The sequence below is a fragment of the Dipodomys spectabilis genome, unplaced genomic scaffold (assembly GCF_019054845.1).
Source record: "Dipodomys spectabilis isolate Male_0828 unplaced genomic scaffold, ASM1905484v1 ptg000302l, whole genome shotgun sequence".
NCBI classification, from domain to species: Eukaryota; Metazoa; Chordata; class Mammalia; order Rodentia; family Heteromyidae; genus Dipodomys; species Dipodomys spectabilis.
The window spans coordinates 82,523-106,839 of NW_024870979.1; the positions used below are offsets into that span (position 1 = coordinate 82,523).

Sequence of the window (24,317 nt, forward strand, 5' to 3'; positions counted from 1 at the left end):
ACCGCGGTCCAGCACGGCTTCCAGGGCCCGGCCCTCCGCCCCAGCCCAAGGGCGACCCGGCAGCCACACCCCGAAACGTCCCGGCCACAGCCGGACGTCCGCCCGTGGGCCCAGGCTGATTTACGTTTCCGTGACTTCCCCGGGTGCGGTGCGGCCCCGACACCTGCAGAGCCCCCTGCCGGGGAGAGCGGGATCGGAAGTGGGGGAACATGGGTCCGGGGCCCCGCCGGGGGCCTCCGTGGGGACGCTCGGACGGCGGCCGCGCTGGCCGGGCCGCACGGACGGCACCGGCTGGCGCGCGCGCGGCCGGGGCGGGGTCCCGCGCGTTCCGGACGGGGAGGCCGGCTGAGACCCGACGGCACCGCCGCGCACCCCCGACCCGGCCCGGCCCCGCGCGCCTCCGCCGCCCCGCCCCGTCCCGCCCCGCCCCGCCCCGCCCCGCCCGGCCGACCCGGTGGGCGGTGACTCACCCGGCGCCGCCCGGCTGCTTCTTAAGCCGGCGCGCGGCGCTCGGCGGGGCGCGCGCCGGGCTTCGCTCTGCTTTGGGTTCGGCTTACGTCGGAGCGGCGGCTGTTGTGCAGAACCGAGCTTCCGGGGCGTCGAGGCGTCCCACCTGGAACCGAAGATGCCGAAGCCAGTAAGTGATCCGGGCGCGGGGCCCGGGCCGGGTTTCCCCGCCTGGGACTCACCGGCGCCAGGTGCGGGGCGGCTCGCGGCGGAGCTCGGACCGGGTCGGCGGGAGCCGAGGACACGCGACGGCGGTCCTTTAATTAGCATCCCCCCACTGGGGGTCCCCGGTCCTGTGTGGACACAGTGAAGGAGCAGACGGCCGCTCGCACGCCGGGTGCTGTGTGTGGTCGCTGTCGTGCCGGCCGGGGCAGCTTTAAAGTTTCTTTTCCCACAAGCGCAAACCGCAGGGGGACGGCGGAGCGAGCTCGGCGCCGCTTCGCGTGCCCGGCAGCGCACGCCTTCCCGGGGCGACGGAAGGGCACCGGGGAGAGGGGGGCGGTGACTCACCCTCCGGGGCCCGCAGCCGGGGCGCTGCCCCTCGGCTCCCCCCGCCCGGGCGGCCCGGCCTTGATCGCCGGGGAATGTGCTGGTGGCAGCGGGATCGCTATCTATGAAAGGGTTAGCAATAGACCTGAATTGCTGATGGGTCAGCCCGCGAGCGTGATGAGGAGGCCCTGGCCGTGCCCGGCCCCGCTGGGCCCAGACTGCTGTCCTGGCCGGGGAAGAGGGCGGGGGGGGGGGGGGGGGGGGGAGGGGGGTACGATTAGGAAGTGGCACTTCTTAGAAAGTTGTATGTGTGCCATCCACGCTGGTGAGCTGGTGTCTAGACACTAGCCAGAGGTTGCTATTGTTACTATTATTATTGAATTTTGAATTGCAAAGGAGAAAATATCAGGACTCCATAATATGTATATATATATATATATATATAATAAAAATATATGAGGCATGTCTAGTTTTTCAAGGCTGGCTCTTGATCAGTGCTTATGTGTTGTGGTGGTTTCTGTTAAATTTTGTGTGCTCTGAAGAGAGTTCTTCATTCGAAGTCTTGTTTTAGGCTAGGTTAAAGGAATTATTCGGTCACTAGGTTAAGAGAGAGCCAGTATAGTTTGAGGAATAAGTTATATCATCACAGAAAGGCCAGGCCGACTGTTTTGGTCCTACACAAAGTTTTTCTTGTTCATTTCAAAGGTTCATCCAAGCCCAGCAATGCCCGTGGTATAAAACTACCCTAAACTCAGTGCAGGCTGTGCACAAGATAGCCAAGAAATTCGTCTCCCTTGTGCCCTTGTGAATTCACCAGAAACTACAGAGCTCCGCTGTTAAGATAAAACACAGAAGGAAAAAAAGAAATCATGAGCCTATTTGCCATCACAGCCTTTCCTTTTCTCTTCTTCATCAACTGTAATCTTTTTTATTCCTTTTTTTCTGTTTTTGTTATACTAGTAAAGTATAACTTAGGTTAGCCATTTTGAGAGTACAGTTCAGTGTTGTTAACTAGACCTTAAACAACCCTCACCACATTGACTCCACACTAACTTCCCATTTCTCCATAGCAACTGCTATCCAACTCTGCCTTATGAATGGGCCACTCCACGGACCTCATGTGGGTGAATCTGAGGGGACTTAATTTTAGAAGACTTGGTCTTCAGGGTTCATTCATGTTTTGCCATGTTGCACTGTGTGTAGGAATTTGCTGTACATTTTTAAGGCTCTTATTCACTGTGGCAGCTATGTTTGAATTTCAGTTGGTTTTCAATGTCTTTTTTTTAAGTTGGTAAGGCGTAGGAGCTGTTTTCTGCAAACGTCTGACATGCAATGGCAGTTGTTGGGTTGAGGAAGGAGGGTAGCCATTGCCAGGTGTGTTTCAATGCCTTGGGAGACAAAATAACTTTTTGAAAGGGTATCTTAGGCATAGTATTGCAAGCTAGTTATTACAAAGGTACAGGTTTCAGACTTCCTTGAGAATTCTCCTCTTAGCTAAGCGGAGCCTGAGTGTTGGGGACAGAACACAAATCCTGTCAGAACCACGCCGTGGAGAACAGCCCAGCTGTCCAAGGCGGTTACCGAGGATCCAGTTTGCTGATTTGGTGTGGGCAGTTTGGGTTGGTTTGCTTTCCTGCCTCAATCAATGTTAAGTGACATCCGCCCAACGAGCCTGAAGAAGCGTCCTTTAAGCAAAGCGTCATTCATCCCCATTTAGCCCAAGCTAACAGTTTCTTTAGGGGCTTTGGTGGGATGGGGCATTGCACAGAATTAAGGGGCCATCACAAGTACAGCCCATTCCAGAGGGCTTTTGAGCTCCTCCCTGGTGACTGAGTTTCCTCGGCGAATCTGTAGGTGGCTTCTTCGTAGAATAATACTCAGGTGCTGTGCTTTCCCTAGAGTACCACTTGTGAAACAGATTAGCATCTATTCGTTCCGGGGGCTGGGAGGGGGGCAGGTCCTGGCTCGTGGGGTACTAGCAGCAGCTGGAGCCCTGGCCCAGGCTCCGGCAGAGGGAAGGCTGTGCTCCGGCCAGGTGGGGCCAGGAAGGGGCTGGGCCGGGCCGCGCCCGCGCGCCTGTCGTCTCGGTTTCCCATGGCTGCTTTGGGTCCCCATTCAGTGGGGCTGGTGGACTTCGAGGAGGGCAGCCAGGTGCCTTCCCAGCTCCTCTCCGGGACGCCCGCGCCGGGGCCGGGGCGCAGCTGAGACCCTGAGCCCCGCTGCGGGGCCCCACCCACCCACCTGGGGGCCGGTGTCTCCGGAGCTCCGCCCTCCGCTCCTTCCCCGCTGGCTTCTCCGGATTGGGGCCGGGCCGAGACAGGAGCAGGCCGCTGGCGGCCAGGAAGTGAAAGGTGTTGGTTGCCTTTCAAGCCAGGTCTCTGAGCAGCCCCAGGGGAAGGAGCGCGGGGCCTTCCCGGTTCTTGTCTGCCAGTGGTGTTTCTAATGTGCGAGGTTTATCTTCCACTGGGAAAATACTGTGTATGTGCTCTACCCTTTGCCAAATGTGAACGCCTTCTTCTTCAGCTGTTAAGGGGGGAAGGGGGATCCTGGAGATCAGACCCAGGAAACTAGACCAGTGCGCTACCACTGAGCAATGTCACTTCTGAGACAACCTGACCTCTTTGGGAAAACGTGCCCTTCCACTGAATATTATAATAGGGACAGCATTTACTGGCTACTCTGGTAGGTTTCTAGGCCCGCCTCCTTCGTTGAGGAGGACCCGGGGGATGCATTTCCACCCCAACCCCTCCTTCACCAAGGGCAGATGGTGAATTAAGTAGCTAAGATTTTGGCACTTGGGGGTGAGAAATGCTGGCTAGGGTTACTGATCTGCCATCACCAGGCTGTAAAGCATGATGAGTATTTATAGCCCACCCGATAGTTCCAGCGTTTAAGGGAGCACCTGTGAGAGGTGGGGGGGGGGTCCCCAAGTGGCAGGCACAGAAGTAGCCCTGGCATGGTGGAGTAGCACTGTTAGTCATCATGGAGGAGCCCTGGCATCATGGATCGGCCTGGTTGTGGCACACACGTTAGCCTAGTAAATGCAGCCTTGTGGCTCTGGAGGTTGATTGGAGGGGGTGGGAGCTGTTGGCAGGAGAGACTGCCAACAACTAAAGCCAAGACTAAGACTTGAAGGGAAGTATTGGGAGAGAGCAACTCCAAGTAAGTGTACGGGCTCTGCCTGGGAGGAAGTGGGAGGAGTCAGGGTTCTGCTTAGAAACCTGCATGTCTGTAGAGAAAATCAAGTCAGGCCCAGTCATACTCAGGCATTTTTATCTTAACTCAGAATTTGACCTTCTAGAAAGCAAATCAGATTTTCCTTTTGCAAACCTGTTCTCTGTAACATGAGAATGCACGGGAGCAGGAGGTGGCAAGACTACAGCCCAGCCAGTAGCCCTCTGAGTAGCGATGAACCACGGTGATGGCCTGGGCAGTGGAGGTCCAATTGAACAGCTTTGGTGGTAGATTGGATGCCCAGGACTGAGGACAGTACCCATGCTGCCTTCCTGTTTCTGGTTTGCATAAGTGACTGAATGGTAGAGCCACTACTGAGATAGAGTCCTGGAACAGGGCCAGCTGTCTGGGACAGGGGAGTCCAGTTCTGCATGCATTAATACATTTGTGGCTGGTGGATGTAAGAGGTGCCTGTCGTCTTCAATGTCCGGCTTCACCTCTACGATGCTATTACTGGTATGTGGATCGTGATGAGATTGGAAATGAGGAGATAGCAGGATTCTCAACCCCACAGAGACAAGGCTTGAGATGGAAGGGGCCACTGCCTCTGGCTTGAGTTTCTGCAGGGTGTGCCCTAGCTTTGATCAGTAGTGTGTCAAATTTTGGCTCTTGGCTTTATTTATTTATTTATTTTTCTGTTGGCTTGTTTTTGTTGGTGGTATTGTTTATGCCTGTAATGGGGTTCACACTCAGGGCATTACATTCTCATCTGGCTTTTTTTTTTTCTTTCCCAATGCTAGAGCTCTACCACTTCTGGCTTTTTGGTAGTTAAGTGGAGTCTCAATGGCTTTTCATGCTTGGGCTGGCTTTGAACCATGATCCTCAGATCCTCAGCCTCCTGAGTAGCTAGGATTACAGGTGTGAGCCTGATTTGGCTCTGCTTTTAAAGGGGAGAAAAGACGCCAGTCCTCATTCCTCACCTCTCTTCTGTTCCACACCAGTCTTCTTGTTAGTCACTGCTCTGAATGAGAATGTTGTAATTTCTAACAAAAGTTTCAGTAGCTTTGTTAATCTGTAGTTTAGTGGGTTATAATTCTTCTTTCATTTCCCTGGTTCTGGGATTAAACCCGTGACCTCATACTTCTTAGGCAAGTGCTTTACCACTTGAGCCACTTCCTCATCCCTCTTTTGAAAAATTTTTTTAAACTTAAGATTTTGTGTATCTTTGATAATTTGGCGATTCATAAAATGGTTCATCATTCCTACTTTCTCATATTACTTAGATGAGTCCAGTCTGTAATCTAAGACAATAAAGTTCAGTCTTCTCTCAAAATCAGGAATGCATATGAAGTTAGACCCTATGTTTTACTTCATTTGGTAGTAACTACATTGGGACTCTTCAGCTACTCTAATTATTTTTTAATATAAACATTATATGTGTGTGCTACCGCAAATTAAATACACTGAAAGGTAGCATTATTTCCCTCTTAATGTATATATCATCCATGCCTATTGACATAAGGAATGAATATTGTTATTCCAGAGTTTTGTTTTCTTTTGTTTTAAAGAATCAAAGAAGCCAGGCACTGATAATGCACATCTGCTAATTCTAGATACTTAGGAGGCTGAGATAGGAAAGCCAACTTGGACAGAAAAGTGTGTGAGACTCTTATCTCCAATTACCCAGCAAAAAAAAAAAGAGTTGTAGCTCATGTGGTAAAGCACCAGCCTTAAGCAAAAACGCCAAAGGAGGATGTGAGGCCTTAAATTCAAGCTCCAGTACACAGAGGGGGGGTGGGAGAGAGAGAGAGAACCATTGTGCTGTAATGTGACTTAGAAACTTTTTACTGAAATAAATTATTTATAATGTATATTTTTCCAACTAAACCCACAAAGGACCATGAAAGAATAATTTCATAATGTACTATTTGTGCCTGAGCAAGCCTTGTAGTGAATCTCAACTTGGGGAATAAAAATGCTAAGTAAACTAGGTTGAAGCGGTGCTCATCTCTGAAGACCAGCTTGTCTTTGCCTGCTGTGAATGCTGGTGCCCGCATGCTTTTCCCCTGGAGGTGTCCTACAGACTTTCAGTGTAACTTGTAGCTAAAACTTTTGAGTTTGTGTTTGCCGGTGGCCTTCACAGGAAATGCTTATATTGACCTTATCTCCGTGGATTCTCTGTGTGTTCTAGTTGTCACAATTCCTTTGTCACTCCTGGACTTCATTCTCCTGAGTCAAGCTTGGTCACACCCTGTGTGCTCCTTCCAGGACCTTGAACATCAGTAAAAATGGCGTCTACTTTAAGGAGTTCACAGTCTAAGGGAGTAAGTGAATGTGTAATCGAAGAACAGCAGTGTAGCAAGAGAGACACAGAAGCAGATGGAGTCCGCAGGACTGCCTGTTGGCAGAGAGCAGTCGAGACTCAGTGGGCTTCCCAGAGCAGAGGGCATTTCTGGCAGAAGTCTGTTCCATTTCCCTTTCTTCCTGAAGCCCTTTTTATTACCTGCAGATAAAATGGCAGTGCAGTTGCAAAGGGGGAGAAAAGCCTCCTTACTATAATTACCCTTTTAATCGAACAAACCTTAGAAGCAAATAAAAACATTCTGACTTTGGCCCAACTTTTATTGATAAAAGTAAGAGAGAAACCAGCACTGATGGCTCACATCTAAAATCCTTAGCTTCTTAGGAGCCTGAGATCTGAGGATTGCAGTTCAAAGCTAGCGGAAGCAGGAAAGATGATACTCTTCTATCTAATCAACCAGCAAAAAGCCAGAGGTGGTCAAGCACCAGTGGCTCACACCTGTAATCCTAGCTACTCAGAAAGGAGATTTGAGGATCACAGTGAATCCAGCCTGGGCAGGAAAGTTCATGAGACTCTTACCTCTAGTTAATCACTACAAAGCTGAAAGTGGAGCTATGGTTCAAGTGGTAGAACACTATCCTTGAGCAGAAAGCTCACAGACAGTTCCCAAACCCTGAGTTCAAGCCCCAGGACTAGCACAAAAAATAAAGGTGGGAGAGGAACAGATTATCCTCTGTTGGTCAGACTACACAAATCAGTACAGGTGTGTCAGACTTTGCCTGTCCTTTTGATAATTTTGAAGTCACTCTTGATGTAATTAATTTCACTTTGCATTTTTGCCCTAGAGAAAATCAATTTAGCATTGGCATCTCTGATAGTGTGAATAACTGTTCTCCCTTAAGAAAGGGGCCAGCAGCTACGGTTGTGGCTCAAGTAGTGAGTTCAAACCCCACTAATACCCAAAGGGCAGGAAAAGATGTAGAGGAAGAGGCAGGTATACTGTCATCTGCAGGGTAGCATGGCTGTGACCTGCTTTTCTAATGTCTACTTGATAAGAACATTTCTTTACATTTTTGAAGGATTGTTTTAAGGCAATACAATACAACAGACTTCAAGGAAGGGCTGGAAATATCTATTCTGTGCTTCTTTATAGGAAATTAAACAAACAAACTGCCAAATCCTGCTTTGAGAGTAAAGCAAATATTATTAAACTTTCATTGTAACCACATGCATATTTTATGGGTAGGCTAATATTTGGGAGGAAAGTCACCCTATTCGTTGTTTGTGTTGTTGGTTTTTTTTACGCCTGTTATCAAAGAGCAAAGACTCTGTTTTGTTAACCAGCGTGCTGAGAGCATCCGAATCCTGTCCTAGGATGTCTGTTATACGAATTGTCACCTTGCAGCGGACATGATTGGCACGGAGGTGGAGGTAATGTGTTTCATGAGCCTGGATTCTGTGGCTGTTCTTTGTTACATGGTGAAAGTGGCAGTATCTTGTGTCACACTTGCTAAGCCATCATCTAATGACAGATTTCTGGCATATGCTAAATGTAATTTGTACCTGTATTGAGCAGAGAGGAGATTGTTATATGAATGAATTGCTGTTTTTATCACTGAAAGTATACAGTCATATTTTGGCATACTAATATACCTGGATATAGACGATTGATAGATACATGCATAGATATATAGATACATAGGCACAGATACATGAGTTTCTGGGTGCTTTGTGTCTCAGTCTTGTGTTTTAGACCATCCATCTAATAATCAAGCCCATCAGCACCTACCCTTTGTCCTTTCTGTTAACTTTATAGAACATATCTCTGCCTATAGTTGTTTTATGCTTGTTTATTGTCCCCTGGCTTTCCTGGCTGCAAAGTAAGAGACTAGGTGGTTTAAAAAAATACAAGAAAAATGAAAGAAAGCGGGTGCTTGTGGCGCACTCCTATATTCAGCTACTGAGGAGACTGAGATCTAAGGACCCCGGTTTGAAGCCAGCCTGCACAGACAAATCTGAGAGACCCTTATCTCCAGTTAACCTGATGTGCTGGCCTTGATTTAAAAATCCAAACAAGAGCACAAGGCCAAGAGTGCGAGGCCCTGATTCAAGCCACCATATTGACATGTACACACAAATTATTATCTGTTTCTAGAACAAACTTTAAACACCCCCTGCCTCTCTGGGTGATCTCCGTGAGTTTTCAAACACTTTCTCGCACCAGTCTCCAAGAAGCTGATTTTGTGCCTGGTCCTGGTGTGTTCTACTTGCATCTACTGAGATCTAATCTGATTAAAAGCTTTGCCATCCCATGTTAGTCATTCTTGCCCTCCAACTTAGCTTAACGAAGTCATGCAGGAAGTAGGCTGTACCTCACTTTGTGTCCCTGGCTCTGACAGCCCTGCAGTGTGTAGAACGTCCCTTTGCAGGTTTGTAGGACCTGGGGTATAGCGGTGACCTCTAGGGCCTTTGAGGGGATTGGACTTGCTCCCCTGCACATAGTTGTCTCAACGGATGGCAGACCAGTTTCTAGCCAGCCAGCCTCCAGGCTTACTTCGAACCTTGATCATCAGATCTCAGCTTCCTGAGTAGTTAGGATTATAGACAAGAGCTACAGCTACAGTGGTAAATTAGTTTGAATGAGCCAACACAAACCCTTGTGTTGTAGGATGATCTTCTTCCTTGAACTTGTTTGTATGTAGATTTGGCAGGCAAGGTACAGGTGCCTGAGACTCTTGCATGGTCTTGTAGATGCTGTGGGGCAGGGAAGTTGGTTGGGTAATAGTCTGCCCATTGCTCAGTTGCTGCATTTGTAGGTATCTTGCACAGTATGTCGTAGAAGGAAGTCCAAACCCATCTCCATGCTCTTAAAGAGAAAACAAAACCCACATCAGAACTTGGAACATAAATGTTAGATTGAGATCTGCCTTTGTGAAATAATACATGACCATGTCTATTAACTTTCTCATTAGTGTGCTATATTATCTTCCTTAGATAATTGAGTATTTGCTGATGCAATGCATTGCTCTTTGAATGAGACTCTTTAGTGGAGCTCAGATGGAGAAGTACGGAGGGAAGATCTTATTAAGAACTTGGTTGGTCAGCCGGGCGCCGGTGGCTCACGCCTGTAATCCTAGCTACTCAGGAGGCTGAGATCTGAGGATCACGGTTCAAAGCCAGCCTGGGCAGGAAAGTCTGTGAGACTCTTTATTTCCAATAAACCACTAGAAAGCCGGAAGTGGTGCTGTGGTTCAAGTGGTAGAGCGCTCGCCTTGAGCTGAAGAGCACAGGGACAGCGCCCAGGCCCAGAGTTCAAGCCCCGCAACTGACATAAAAAAAAAGAATTTGGTTGGTCAAAGCAATATGCATGCCTTATAACTTGGATCTGAACAGATCAACTGTGAAAGGAAATTTTAAACAACAGGGAGGTGAATGAATATTGGCTGAGTTGTAGATGTCAAGGAAATGGTCGTGCTGGCAGTAGGGCCATGCGGGCCTACCTCTGTTAGTGCTGCCTGTGTGCTCACGAGTTCACGAGTGAGATATTAAACGACAGCCTTAAACCATGAAAGAGCTGTAAGAAGAAGAATGCAAGAGAGGAGTTGAGGTGGGCAGTTCAGGTACCTGTTGCTTTCTTTCTTGATTTTTGTGAGTTCAAATGCCCTACAGTAGAGTTTGCTTGTTGAAAGCATTTTACAAGCCAACTGGTACCCAGGGCCCGTGCCTGTAATCCTACCTATTTAGGAGGCTGTGATCCAAGGGATGGCAGTTCAAAGCCAGCCCAGGCAGTAAGACTTCATCTCCAATTAACCAACAAAACGCCAGAATGGAGGTGGTAAAGCACCAGCCATGAGCAAGAGCAAGAGCCCATGAGTTTCAGCTTCAGTACTGGCACACACAGAGAGAGAGAGAGAGACAGAGAGAGAGAGAAGCATATAAGCATATTACAGGCACACAAGCCAGAGATGCTTCCTTTGCACTTTATGAAATATACAGTGTTCGAGTGTGAGGGGCTTGGCAGGACACAGTCCCTGATCTGGGGAGCTTGTGCCCTCCCTGGGAAATAGTGAGGGGTTCTCCATGGGTCCCAGAACTGAAGAGTAGCACTGCAGAAGAGTGTTTTCCAAGCAAAGGAGTAGCCGATCTAATCCTACCTGGGCCATCACAAGGCAGTAGCCTAGGGATACTCCAGCTATTCCATTATTGCTCTATTCCTAAACTTGTGGGAATGGCAGGAGGTGCTGGGAGCCAACTGGGAACAGGCCATTGTTTTAATAGCAACTTTAGACTTGGAAATTAGTAAATTAGGAGCTATCTACTGAGTGGGGTCTTCGGCAGCCATTTTAGGAGGTCCCAGTGTGTACCATCAGTGACCTGAGCTGTGGCTGGGAGGGAGGGGAAGGGGGAAAGGGGAAGGGAAGGAAAATGCAGGAGTTGGAGTGGGGGTGGTCCTGGGGCTGTGAAGTGTACCCACCAAGTATTTATGTACATAATTACAATTTCCTCACCAGTGAAACAAATAGTACTTGATTGGAACAAAGTATAAATGGAAGAGTTCTTTAAAAATATATATATAACCAGTAACAGTGGTTTCAAAGTCATTTTGCTGGAGTTTGCTTATTCAAGTGAGTTTTGTAAGCTTATGAATTTAGTTTGGATTTTAACAAAATAATAAAGCTATTGTGGCCTTCCTCTAGTTATTTTTGATAGATGGCAAAAGGACTATGAGCAAATTCAAGTAAATCTTGTCTAAGCTCCTTGTAGGAGAAATGTTTAATATTACAGAATATCCCTGCTCACATGATCTTCACTGGATTTATCTCCGAGATAGCACTAGATTTAAGTATGACTTATTTTCTGTGTGGCTCAAACAACAGGTTAGCACTGGAATTCTGTTGTGTTGACATTTCCATTGTTTCTCCAGCTCTCAGCATCTCACTAGTCTGGACAAGACTTCTAAATTTACAAAGAAAATAGTGCACTCTGGGTGCATAATGAATTCAGTCTGCCTCCTTTAGTTTCCTATGTTTTGTGAGCCTGGAATTAAAAACCAACAAGGTGTGTAATAGCCGTCTTTGCCCTGTCCTTTATTTTTTTCTTGACAAGATCCTGAGTTTTGTGTATATAATCAACTCCACATTTGAGCGCACTGAGTTGGTAGGGAGCCTGTGGGGCATACCTAGTAAACCTAGTCACATGATCAAGACACAACTTTATTAGATAAAGAGAAAGTGACCTTGAGGGGAAAACTCTTGTCTGCTCTGAGGTGGGGAGAGGAAGATGTAGGTTGTTTATGTTTCTGGAAAGGGTAGCTTTTGCAGGTATTCTTTATATTCTTTCTCCTTTCTGAGGAAGAGTATTGTCTAAGAATAATTCAAGTTAAGTTTCCGGATTGAGTTTGCAAAGGCAGTGGATGTCATTTCTAATGTGGAAGAAGTTTCATGGAAAAAGAAGGCTGAAAGCAGGTGTAAGTAGAGGGGCAGGTCAGGAAATATTGACCCAGGGTGAATTTGCCGCACAGACATGGCCCGTGGGGTGACCTCAGGAGTGATCTTGGGGTGAGTCTGGGCGAGCACTGAGGTGCAGCTTCTCCCCGCTTCTGGCAGCAGTGTCTAACCTGGGACCTGCAGCTTCTCCCCGCTTCTGGCAGGAGTGTCTAACCTGGGACCAGGCGTGGAGGGCTCAGCACCTCAGAAGGCCGGGTGTTAAGGGGGAGGGATCCGACTCTTTTTAATGTGAATGCTCAGAAAGTTCCTTCTTCTAGGGAGGTGATTTTCTCGGATCATAGTGAGTACAAACAGGACCGGTTGGGCTGCTTTTTGTGGTGTTCATTAAGCAACCTTGGCTGACTGACAAGAAGCAGTGGGTAGGGGGCAAGAACCAGCTTACTGTCAGGCAGAAAGGAGCTCTTGAGAAGGACGTGAGACCCTCCGGCATGCGCTGAGGTGAGGGGACAGCGTTTGTCTATTTGGACTCACAGGTACATCTATGAAAGAAAAGTTCACATCTTTTTTACTCTGGAATTTAGAAATACCAACTTTTTCAGTTCAGTTGTTTAAAACAGCCCAAGAAAAAAATCTTAAGAATAGCATTGAGAGTTACACGTGTAAATACTTTTGATTAGCAGAAATGGAGAAAGTTGTACAAACATTTCTGAGCCTCAGTTTCCTCATTCATTGAAAAGTGGGTTGGTAAGCTGGGCGCTGTAATCCTAGCTACTCAGGAGGCTGAGACCTGAGGATCACAGTTCAAAGCCAGCCCAGGCAGGGAAGTCTGTGAGACTCTAATCTCCAATGAGCCATCAGAAAAACCAGAAGTGGCACTGTGGCTCAAGTGGTAGAGTGCTAGCCTTGAGCTGAAGAGCTGAGGGACAGCGCCCAGACCCAGAGTTCAAGCCCTACAACCGACAAAAAAAAAAGTGGGTTTGCCAGGTGCCTGTGGCTTATACTACAGCTACTGGGGAAGCTGAGCTCTGGGGATTGAGCTTCAAAGCCAGTTTGGGTAGAAAATTCCATGAATCTTTTTATTTCAACTAACCAGCAAAAAGCTGGAAGTGGGAGGTGTTCTCAAGTGGTAGAGCACCCTTGGCTATGAATGAAAAAAGCTGAATAAGACTCAAGTTCTGCCGGGCGCTGGTGGCTCATGCCTGTAATCCTAGCTACTCAGGAGGCTGAGATCTGAGGATCGCGGTTCAAAGCCAGCCCGGGCAGGAGAGACCGTGAGACTCCTATCTCCAATAAACCACCAGAAAACCAGAAGTGGCGCTGTAGCTCAAGTGGTAGAGTGCTCGCCTTGAGCTGAAGAGCTGAGGGACAGCGCCCAGGCCCAGAGTTCAAGCCCCACGACCGACAAAAAAAAAAAAAAGACTCAAGTTCTGAGTTCAAGCCCCCAATAGTCTCCCTCTCTCTGTCTCTGTCTCTGTCTCTGTCTCTCTCTCTCTCTCTCTCTCTCTCTCTCTCTCTCTCTCTCTCTCTCTCTCACACACACACACACACACACACACACACACTTACCAGGTGAGGCTTACCTACTGCTTGAGAGATTGAGACAGGAGGATCAGGAGTTTGAGACCAGCTTGTGCAACTCTGGTCTCACAAAAGAAGACTGTCAGACCAGGACAACCTTATCCAAAGCAGTACCCATTTGGAGGCACCTACAAATAGTTCTACCTGGTCACTGCTTTGGTTCTATTTAAAATACATTTAGGTAGCAAATCTGACAGTGTAGATAGACCACAGCTGGTTGTTCCCTGTGATGAACGCACGTGTAGGCCTTCGGCTCTACATCTTAGCCTCGCCGAGAACTGGGGGTTAGAGTGGCAAACGGAGTTGGGAAGAGGAAGTGGTTGGAGTCCCGTGTCAGTTTTCATTGTGAAGTTTCTTACAGTACTGTGTACTCTCTATAACATGAAATTAGTACCAGGAAACTGGACTGGACAGGCCCACCCCAGGCCAAGGATAAAATGTATGGATTGTTTTGCTTTATTTTTATTCATTTTATTTTATTTCATAATTAAATCATTTATTAAATTATTTAATAAATGATTAATTTAATAAATTAATGGGAGATAAGAGTCTCATGAAGTTTTCACCTGGGCTAGCTACCAACCGTGATCCTCAGATCTCAGCCTCCTTGAATAGCTGGGATTACAGGCATGAGCCATTAGCACTGGGCTCTGGTTGCTGTGCTTTAGAGGAAGGAAAAAAAAAAAAACTTGTCAGTTAACCAGTATTCAGAATGCAGTTATGAGGCATTTGTAAATAATTGGATATAAATGTGAATCTTGCAAAAATACATTCCCCCGCAAAATTTCCAATGAACATTTGTGGAATTTGGTGACCTTACTTTTTGCCAGTCCTGCTGGCTCTGAACAATTTGAGACAGTGACTGTTCAAAGTTTCCTTTCAATGAAAGTTTATACTATTTCCTAAACCTACAGAAAGGACCGTACTTGAGGTGAACTGAGAGGCTCTAGTTACAGCCAAGTAGTTTTTCAAGGAGTTAAAGTTAGAGAAATCGCTTTTCATTAGTGATTAGCACCTGGGCAAATACTAACCACAGTGCTTTTAAACACATCCTTCTCAAGAAGGAAGTGAGGAGTTGGGGGTAACAGGCAGGATTGGCTTTTAATCCAGAAGGCTCTAAATTGTGGTGGGTTGATTTAGATTTGTGTGTGTATGTGCCCAGCTGGCTTTGAACCCACGATCCTCAGATCTCAGCCTCCTGAGCAGTTAGGATTATAGCTATGAGCCTCTGTTTGGAGATGTTGCTCATTTAGTGAAAAGTTGGCTGAATTTCTGTGTTACTCATCTTTTCTGTGTGATTTCCATCAACATCTTTAGCACAGCAGTTCTTATTTTGGCTCTTTCTAAAAAGAATAACATATAACTGGAGGCATTAAAATGAAATGTTTAGCTCTACACTTACTAGAAACCGTAATAATGTAAAACTTGGTCAGTGGAGTTCAAGTACCCCCTGTTTTATGTAATGTAGTGTCTTATATTAACAGTCATTAGGTTGTAATTTTTCACATGTAGCTTTTGAAAGTTACCGTTTGTTTGGGAGTAGTAGATAAACAGTGGTTATCTTTTAAGAATTCAACCATTGCTCTTATAGATCCTCAGAAGGAAGGGCTGGTAAGAGGGAGGAAGAAGAGCAACAAAAACAAAGCCAACCCACAAAGAGTCTACCTGCCAGCGGGTGAGAGTCTTCATTTCTGGACCCGGCCGGTTATGGTTTGCTGAGTTATTGGTAATGTGTTGCAGAAGCTGGTGATTCGTTAGCCAGCCTTGGTGGAAAAGGACCACTGTGTGTCCTAAGACCCTGTGATGGCTGAAACGTTGTTGGCAGAGATGTGGTTTGTGTCTTCCTCCAAGGTTACATGGAATCAGGATACAGAGGATACTAAAATTGCCCTTCTGGTGTGGGTTTGGTGAAGGAAAGCCATCTTCAAGAGCGATGTGTGGGAATTCGAGACACCCGAGTCATTTTCCAGCGGCGGATCTTACTAGCAGCTGTGAGTGCCTTGGTCTACACAGCAGGAGCTGGGACTTTCTCCATCTTGGCTATGCTAGTCGCTCTCCCTTCAGCACTAGACTTGGGAGATGTAAATTGATAGACCTTTTCCAATGGCTGCGTCCTGACCAAGTCCAGGAAACGGTGTTAATCAGCTCTCCGTGCTCCGGCGTGAGCCTCAGAGGTCTGGAGGAGCTCTGGGAGCCGGAGCCTGCCATGTTTAAATGGTGGGGAGAGGGTGGGAGGCCTCCTAATGCCCAGCGTTATCAGACATGATGGATGACCCATGTCCTTTGGCAGCAGGAACCAGGTGTGTGTGTGTGTGTGTGTGTGTGTGTGTGTGTGTTTGTGTCTGTCTATCTGTCTGTCTGTCTGTGTGTCTCAGAGGGTGTGTGTTAGCCAAGGTGGGAGAGGGGGGAGCATTGAGCCAAACAAGTCTAAGATAGGAAGGAGGTGTTCAGATAAAGAAAAAAGTGTTAATTCAGTTGGGTTTCTGTGGCGGTGTGCTGGCAGGGTTGTGGTTAAGTGGGGAATGCAGACTAAGTAGGTCCCCTGGGCTATCTGAGGAGGGGCGGGGTCTGCAGGGAGGGTACTGGGAGTTCCTGGCTGTCACCCCTGCTTTGGTGGAGCTGCTCACTCAGGGCCATGATTGCTGCCCTCCTCCCACCCCTGCCTGGTAGCCGAGATGGAGGCCCTGGGTCACAGGTGCCTCGCTGCTGGCTCCTCAGGCTTTTGCTTGGAGGCCGATACTGCCTTCCTAAGGAGATGAAGAGCTTTGAACAGAAACCCAACTTGACTACTAAGTTTTGAGGTTTTGAAAATTACCCTCATTTTCATGTTGGTTTCACCCTAAAGATTTGTTGTTGTTGTTTATTCAAACTAGACTATCTAGGCTCATATGTTTTTCTGCTGTATCTATCTGCACCAAAGCAACAGGGAGCAAGTTAATAAAATATGTAACCCAATGTCCATGAAGTGGCAGAGCAAGGCATATACATCCGCGCGGTGGAATACTATTTGGTAGAGAATGGAGTCAAGAGCTTATTTAAGCTGCAATGTGAATGAACTTTGAAAAAGTACTAAATGATAGAAGCCAGTCCATGAAAGACCCACATACTGTAAGATTCCAATTATATGAAATACTTAGTATAGGCAAATCCGTAGAGCCAGAAAATATTGGTTGCCAGGGCTTGAGGAATTAAGAATAATGGGAAATGGCTGCTAGTAGGCACCACATTTCCCTTGGGGGCGATGAAATGTTCTAAAACTTGCAAGATATGGTGGCATATGCTTACAATCCCAGCACAAAGAAGGCAGAGGCAAGAGGATCAGGAATGCAAGGTCAGCCTGAGCTCCATAGAATGACCCTGCTTCAAAAACAACAGATTGAAATAACAACAACAAAAACCTACTCTAAAACTGTACAGAACTGTATAGGTTGCATAATCCTGTGATGTACCAAAAACCTCTGAGTTGTCCAGTTGCCAATAAATGAATTTTATGATATGTAAATTTTATTTCCATAAAGCTGTTATAATAAACAGCACTAGTAACTCCGCATGAAAATGAAACTTCTGTATTGTCTCTAGTCAGTTGAATGAGCCAAAACAGCATCTGAAAAGAGCTTTTTGTGATTGTGTAGCTCTCTCTTTTGTGAGAGAACATTACTACATCCACTTCCTAATCAGAGCAGTACGTAAGCATTCAAAAGATCTTATCCAAATATTTGAAAGCTGTTAAAAGTTGCTGAAGTGGCACCTTCGGAAGAAGGCTGGAATGTTGGAAAACAGCATTGGCTTTTCAAATGATAAAAGAAGGTCATGCTCTTGGTATAATCTCAGCTGATTGGATAGGTCTACAAAGACCAAGTTTTGCTTGAATACAGGTGTGATAAAACAGGTATGATAACATAGGAGTGAACCTCTTATCACTGAATCCACTGCCAGAAATTCAAACACTCAAATGCTGCCATTCATATTTCCCTTTCTACCCTGATCCTTGAGTATGGAAGAAAGCCACTACAACCGCCCCCCCCCACCTTTTTAAGCTACTAAAGTTAAATCAGGTTCTCTAAGGGTCTCAGTCACTTCGTGCCAGTTTGGATCTTGGATTAGTTCCTTCTCTCTGATCTTTTATTAAACTTTGCATTTACTCTGTGAAAATGGGAATGTACAAGAAGTCTGAAAGTGAGTTCAAATTCTTTCAGGAGAAAAGACATTTCTAGAGGAAAACCTTAATGACTACATTTATTTACCAAAAATGAAAAAGCAAACAAAAATAATGGAAGGTGAGCCAAAAGATAGCAGTCGCACAGGAAATCTAATAGTTCATTTGTCAGCTTAGTCTTTGTTTCTCAGATTCTTAGAACCATGTTAGACACTTCAACTGAAGATTCAGAAGTCATTCACCAAAGTGTATTCTGGACAATCCTGCTTCTTTGGGGTGTTCTGTGGAGAACCCTCCATGGGCAGAAGAGCCTGTGAAGCCCAGACTGGTCCATCTGCTGTCAGCCAGTGTTCATCGACGTAGCAAACCCAGGAGAAGGCTTTACATAAGAAAAAAGAGCACTGGATTGGAGGTGCCACTCAGTTGGTAGAGTGCTAGCCAGTGAATGAGGGAGGGTCTGGTGAGTTTGGTTAGAAAATGAAACCAAACCTTGATATATGGCCACAGATCTCCTCTCCCCCATAAATCTGTCCTCTTCCCATAAATGTCCTCACCTGCACAGCCACTGCTGGGAGGGCACTGGAAGCCACACACGGTCATTTTTAGAAGTTGTAGACTATTCCGCTTGGGAGATCCTCATTGCCCCGATGGCTTCTGGCCACTTCGTTTATGTCTGCAAGGGTGGGATGGGGTGGGAGCCGAGAAGGAGGGCTGGTTGTCCTCAACAGCCCAGTGCCTGGCCAAAGAGGACACTGGGTTTATTCTGCTTGAACAGGATGAACTGTTAACGAGTTGACTCAAAAAGCAAAACAAAATCGGATTGGGTTTTAAAGACTTCAGTTCTGGCAGTGTCAGGAGAGCTCAGCCGCTGCTGTCTTCATCTGTACCAGGAGATTTGTCCATCTGGGACATGGAGAACAGGCGTGAGCTCTTTGTCCAGAATCCTGGCTGGCCCCGATCCTCCCCCTCCGTCACGTGCACCCCTGAGTAGGCCGCCCCCCCCCCCCCCCGCACCAGCCCCAGCCTTGCACCCAGCTTTTCAGAACCGGAAGGAAGCTACACCCTCTTTTCTGCAGATCAGGTGACAGAGGCCAGCGGCAGGGAGTGTCACCCACTTAGTGTCTGTACTAAAGTACAGACCCCATTTTTACAACCCAGGTCTTCTGCCCGCCATGTTCTAGCCTCTGTTCCACTGACTCTTACCTTTGGCTTGTGCTCAGAAGCACTTGATAACTCAGAAAGACGGATTCTGGACTGAGGCCAGACACGCCAGCGTTTGCAGAGCTGCTCTGTTGAAGCCTGTCTGCCTTGGCTCCCTGGTGGCCATCTTCTGAGCAGGAGATCCCATTGCCCTGGGTGCACAGTGCACAGTGTCTACACCTCCTGGTGTGCAGTTGGTGTTTGTAGACTGAAGGAGCCTGGGGCTTGGGCCTGTGGAACATTCAGGAGCAGGTATTAAGGCCTTCTGTAGTTTTGAGCTCAGCAAAGCTAGAGTAAGAACCACAGATAACATGTATTTAAGATTTGTAAGAAAGGGGTGGGTAGACTCAGTATAATCAGATTTCCATTAACTTCATTAACTAAGGCAAAGGTAGATTTATGTGTTAAGTCCTTAAATATGCTTATGTTGTTGCCTGGTGCAAATACCTATGAAATGAGTCATTTTCAATAGTTTTTTGTGTTATGCACAATTTTGCTTGTTTTACTGACCAAGTTGTTTACGTTTTGTTGTTGTTGTTGTTTTAGAAATAAAATTCAAGTTTGTCTCTATTTTTGTTGACTCTTTTTTTCCCTTTAAACATAGACCAGTAGCATATTCTTTTTTTATTCATATTTTTTAATATTATTACTATTTTTTTTAACATGAGAAACTCACCTTTCCCGCTGGTGGGGTGTGAGGGGGAACTCAGCTAGACTGGGGCCAGAAAAAAAAAGTAGGAGCCTTTTTGACTTAAATATCATCAGTATGAAAAATACACATGAAGCTGGGAGCTGGTGGCTCACGCCTGTAATCCAGCTATTCAGGAGGCTGAGACCTGAGGATCACAGTTCAAAGCCAGCCCGGGCAGGAAAGTCCGTGAGACTCTTATCTCCAATAAAACCACTAGAAAACCGGAAGTGGAACTGTGGCTCAAGTGGTAGAGTGCTCGCCTTGAGCTGAAGAGCTGAGGGACAGCGACCAAGCCCAGAGTTCAGGCCCCATGACCGGCCCTCCCCCCCCCCCCCCCCCCCAAAAAAAATACACATGAGCTCATTAGACCCTTGTTTATTTATTTATTTATATATTTTTTGGGTCCGGTCGTGGGGCCTGAACTTTGGGCCTGGGCACTGTCCCTCAGCTCTTCAGCTCAAGGCTAGTGCTCTACCACTTGAGCCACAGTGCTACTTCCGGTTTTTTTTTCTTTTTGCTTATGTGGTGCTGAGGAATTGAACCCAGGGCCTCATGCATGCAAGGCAAGTGCTCTACCACTGAGCCACCTTCCCAGCCCTCGTTTATTTTTTGTTTTTTATTTTTTGAGGGGTTCAGGTATCTTCAGTTTTCCTGGCTTGGATCCAAGGCAAGTCATTCCAAAACTCTGATTGTATATAGCTGTAGAAAAACTCCATTATCATGCTATGGAGTACTACTTACCTGAACTTACAAACTTCCATTATCAGTAGTATAGTATGGTTATATCTAGTTCCTTACGTGTTTTCACACTGTAATTCCAGCTGTGACCTCATGTCTCAGCTTCAAATGGGCAGAGACTGGAAGGGAGACAAGAATCATTAAATTACCCTTAGCACCATCACGAAGGTGGTTGCATTATGGGGGGGAGGGGGGCGAAGAAATGAGCAAAATGAAACTTATCCTCACTATTACTTCCCCCAAACCGGTGTTGTCAGTATTGTTAGCAGTCCTGCAGTGTGCACTGCCATTCTTAGGGTAGAGTTTAAGTGACGAAAACTGTAGTGTGCTGGCTGCTTTCAGAACAGGCAGCTTGCTAATGGCCAGCATTGTTGCCTCCAACCTTAGCTTGTGTCTTGGATTTGTAGGCTGGTATTTATGAAGCTGGTAGACTTGGGTCCTTTGTGGGACCATCCTTATGCATCAGAAACATGAAGTCTTGTTTTATTTGTGGCTCTGTTTTATGTTTGTTTTTAATGGTTTTGGGGTTTTAAAATCAGGCCCTGGCACCTGCCGGGGAGATGCTCTACCACCTGAGCCAGAAGCTCAGCTCAGTTTGTGACATTGTTCCAAATGCAAGCGCCAGCTTGCATTCAAGTCTCTGAGTCCTTCCTTCCTTCCTTCCTTCCTTCCTTCCTTCCTTCCTTCCTTCCTTCCTTCCTTCCTTCCTTTCTTTCTTTTTTTCTTTCTCTCTCTCTCCCTCCCTCCCTCCCTCCTTCCCTCTCTCCCTCCCTCCTTCCCTCTCTCTCTCTCCTCCTTCCTTCCTTTCTTCCTTCTTCTTTCTTTCTTTCTTTCTTCTCTTTCTTTCTTTCTTTCTTTCTTTCTTTCTTTCTTTCTTTCTTTCTTTCTTTCTTTCTTTCTTTCTTTCTTCTTTCTTTCTTTCTTTCTTTCTTTCTTTCTTTCTTTCTCCATGGAATCATAACACCAAAATATTAAAAAGGAGAGTTGAGATTCAGATGTGTTTCCTTATTTGTTAAAACTTGATTTAACCCTTGTGTTGTATGTGTGTTGATAAATTTTTTTTTTTATTTCCCTCCGCTCCCCTTCCTGTTGATAAAATTTTTGTGGAATGATCAGCCCAACTAAAACTTGGCAAAAATCACTTGCCATGTTACTGCTGCTGTTTGGATTAAGTGCTTACGGTAAAAGTGGATTGATTTCCACTTCTCTGCGGACCTTAATTTTTAAGAAGTGTGCTGAGTGGCTGCTGTCAACCTCAGTAAAACCACGCATTGTATTTTATTGCTTGTTTTCTTCAGAGTTGTGTGAACTTTTTTTTAACGTCCTGGGGATTTAACTCAGGGGCATAAGCTTGCTAGGCAAATGCTCTTCCACTTAAGCCAAACATTTGTCCTTTTGGCTTTCAGTTTTGGATCGGAGGTCATGCACTTTTACCCAGACAGGCCTCAGATCTCAATCCTCCTACTTTTCTACCTCCCAGTGACTAGAATTACAGGTGTGAACCACCCATCCATCTTGGTTGTTTGTTTGTTTGGTTTGGTTTTTTGTTGGTACTGGAATTTGAACTCAAGGCCTCATGAGTAAGCACTCTGCCACTTGAGCCACACTCTCAGCCCTTTTTGCTTTTTTCAGATAGGGTCTTATGTTTGACCTAGGGCTGGCCTCTGACCAGGATCCTCCTACTTAACTAGCTTGGATTATAGCTATGTGCTCCCATGCCTGGCCAAGTTGTGTGAACTTGGAGTCAAATAGGAACCCAATTCAGAACCTTAAGCTAATATATTTTTCTTCCTTATTAATGTGCTTTATCAAGCTTGGAAAATGTTTACTATTGTCTTCTCATGATACTTAACTGGCTTTGGAGGTATTGTTTCGCTGTCCTAAATTTGGAAGTGATGGAGATGCATTCTAAACTCTTCTTGGCATTGAGTCTGGTCTTTCCTGTTTATTTTAACCAGGCAGTGGCTTGCAGATCAGTTAATGTGGTTCTTTCTGTTTCTCAGTGGGTGAAGAAAGACATGCCCCTCTGCCTGGCCCTGACACGCCCCCTCCCCCCCCCCCCCCCCCAACCTCCTGACGAGCCTGACGTGCCTGAGTGCTGTCTCCTTGTTGGTTTCTGTGCGTGTGTTATTGGAACTGGACTTGTTACAGAAATACTTGACTGGAACTGGCTGGCTTTCCCATCTAATACATGCCCTTAGAGACATCATTAAAAGAGGTCCTTGTTTGAACTTAGGCTTCATAAGATCTACTTTATTGAACTAAAAAAATAAATAAATAAAAAATAACCCCAAACTTGCTAGCAGGAAATGAAAGAAACGAGAGTTTGATATTTTAATATGATTAAAAACCTTAAAACATGTCTACTCATTTTTCAGTAAACCTCAATGTTTACCATGTGAACTTGGGGAAAAGACTTTTTGTTTATAAAATATCCAGAAAATGGGCTGGGAAAATGGCTCAGTGGTAGATCGCTTGCCTTGCATGCCCGAGGCCCTGGGTTCGATTCCTCAGCACCACATAAGCAAAAAGAAAAAAAGCCAGAAGTGGCGCTGTGGCTCAAGTGGTAGAGCACTAGCCTTGAGCTGAAGAGCTGAGGGACAGCGCCCAGGCCCAGAGTTCAGGCCCCACAACTGGACAACAACAACAAAAAAAAAAATCCAGAAAATATTGCCTTTGCTATTTAGTAGTAATGCTAGCCAGTAAGCTGTTAAGGTACCTGGAAGTATCTCTGTTTCTGCAGTCTCTTTTTTTTTTTTTTTAAGCAGTGCTGGGGTTTGAACTCAGGGCCTGGGCATTATCCCTTAGCTTTTCCACTCACCACTTGGGCCACAGCTCCACAACTAGCTTTTTGCTTGTTCATTAATGAGCAGAATTCCACAGACCTTCTTGCCTGGGCTGACTTTAAACGGCAGTCCTCAGATCCAACCTCCTGAGTAGGAAGGATTACAGATGTGAGCCACCAGCCCCAACACCTGACTCTTGTTACTGCAATCTTGCATGTTGGGAGAAATGTTTCAGAAAGGCTTATTCTGTTGCTGAGGTGGAAATGGACACGTGTGTGTGTGTGTGTGTGTGTGTGTGTGTGTGTGTTGACTCTAACTGGTCCTGGGGCCTCAGTGAGCCTGTGTGTGTGTGTGTGTGTGTGTGTGTGTGTGTGTGTGTGTGTGTGTGTGTTGACTCTAACTGGTCCTGGGGCCTCAGTGAGCCTGTGTGTGTGTGTGTGTGTGTGTGTGTGTGTGTGTGTGTGTGTGTGTGTGTGTGTGTGTGTGTGTGTGTGTGTGTGTGGTGTGACTCTGACTGGTCCTGGGGCCTCTGTGAGCCAGCAGTAGACACCGCCTGTCTGTCTTCATGACATCTCTACCCATGTAGTAGGGTCCAAGCTGATGTCTTTCCAGCTCTGACCATTTCCCCTGTTCAGTGATGGAAGCCAGCATCTCTTGATTTTAAGTGTTGGACAAGCTGCTGTGTGTCTGGTGTTTTCCTTGGGATAGGTCTGAGTGGTTTGCATGTGCTTTTGTCAGTTCTGGGTTTTCTCAAGTGGGAAATTTGAAAACTGCTTCAAAATCAGTTTTGCCTGTTTTTGTTGTGTGTTGGAGGGGATTGTTTGTGTTTTTTAAATTTTGGACATAAGAAACCTTGTTAAGGGGCTCCCATATCCTCAGATTGTAGATCACCTTAGCTCCTGTGACCCTTCCATCCTAATGCTACTTCTGTTGTACCTTCTCTTGTCTAGATGGATCCTGCATATTTGCATTGCTTGAAAGTGTACCATTTTGCTTTCCACTTCTTTTAACTTGAGAAGCAATTTACCTCATTTCCATGGTCTATAATTACCATTTAAAATAATACCTTTACTATATCTAGAATAATGTAGCTGTACCTAATGATAGATTTTATAATAACAGTTTCATAATATCCCATCCCTTGTGTCTGAGGCCATTGGGCCGACATTCCTCTGACATTTGGATGGTTTCTAAGGGTGTCCAGACCATGGAACATTTGCCTGGTCCTCTCTCCTCCACTTTCTGTCTC

General features: G+C 46.3%; 1 protein-coding gene across 1 annotated transcript in view; it reads left to right on the plus strand.

Annotated features, from left to right (window-relative positions):
* Positions 1-515: 515 nt before the first annotated feature.
* Positions 516-24,317, plus strand: part of Ezr (ezrin) — a 46,014-nt gene continuing 22,212 nt past the window's right edge. Inside the window, exon 1 of the mRNA XM_042702065.1 lies at positions 516-637. Within this exon, the coding sequence (XP_042557999.1) occupies positions 626-637 (12 nt within the window). The 5' untranslated portion in view covers positions 516-625. The remainder of the gene's footprint in view (positions 638-24,317) is intronic.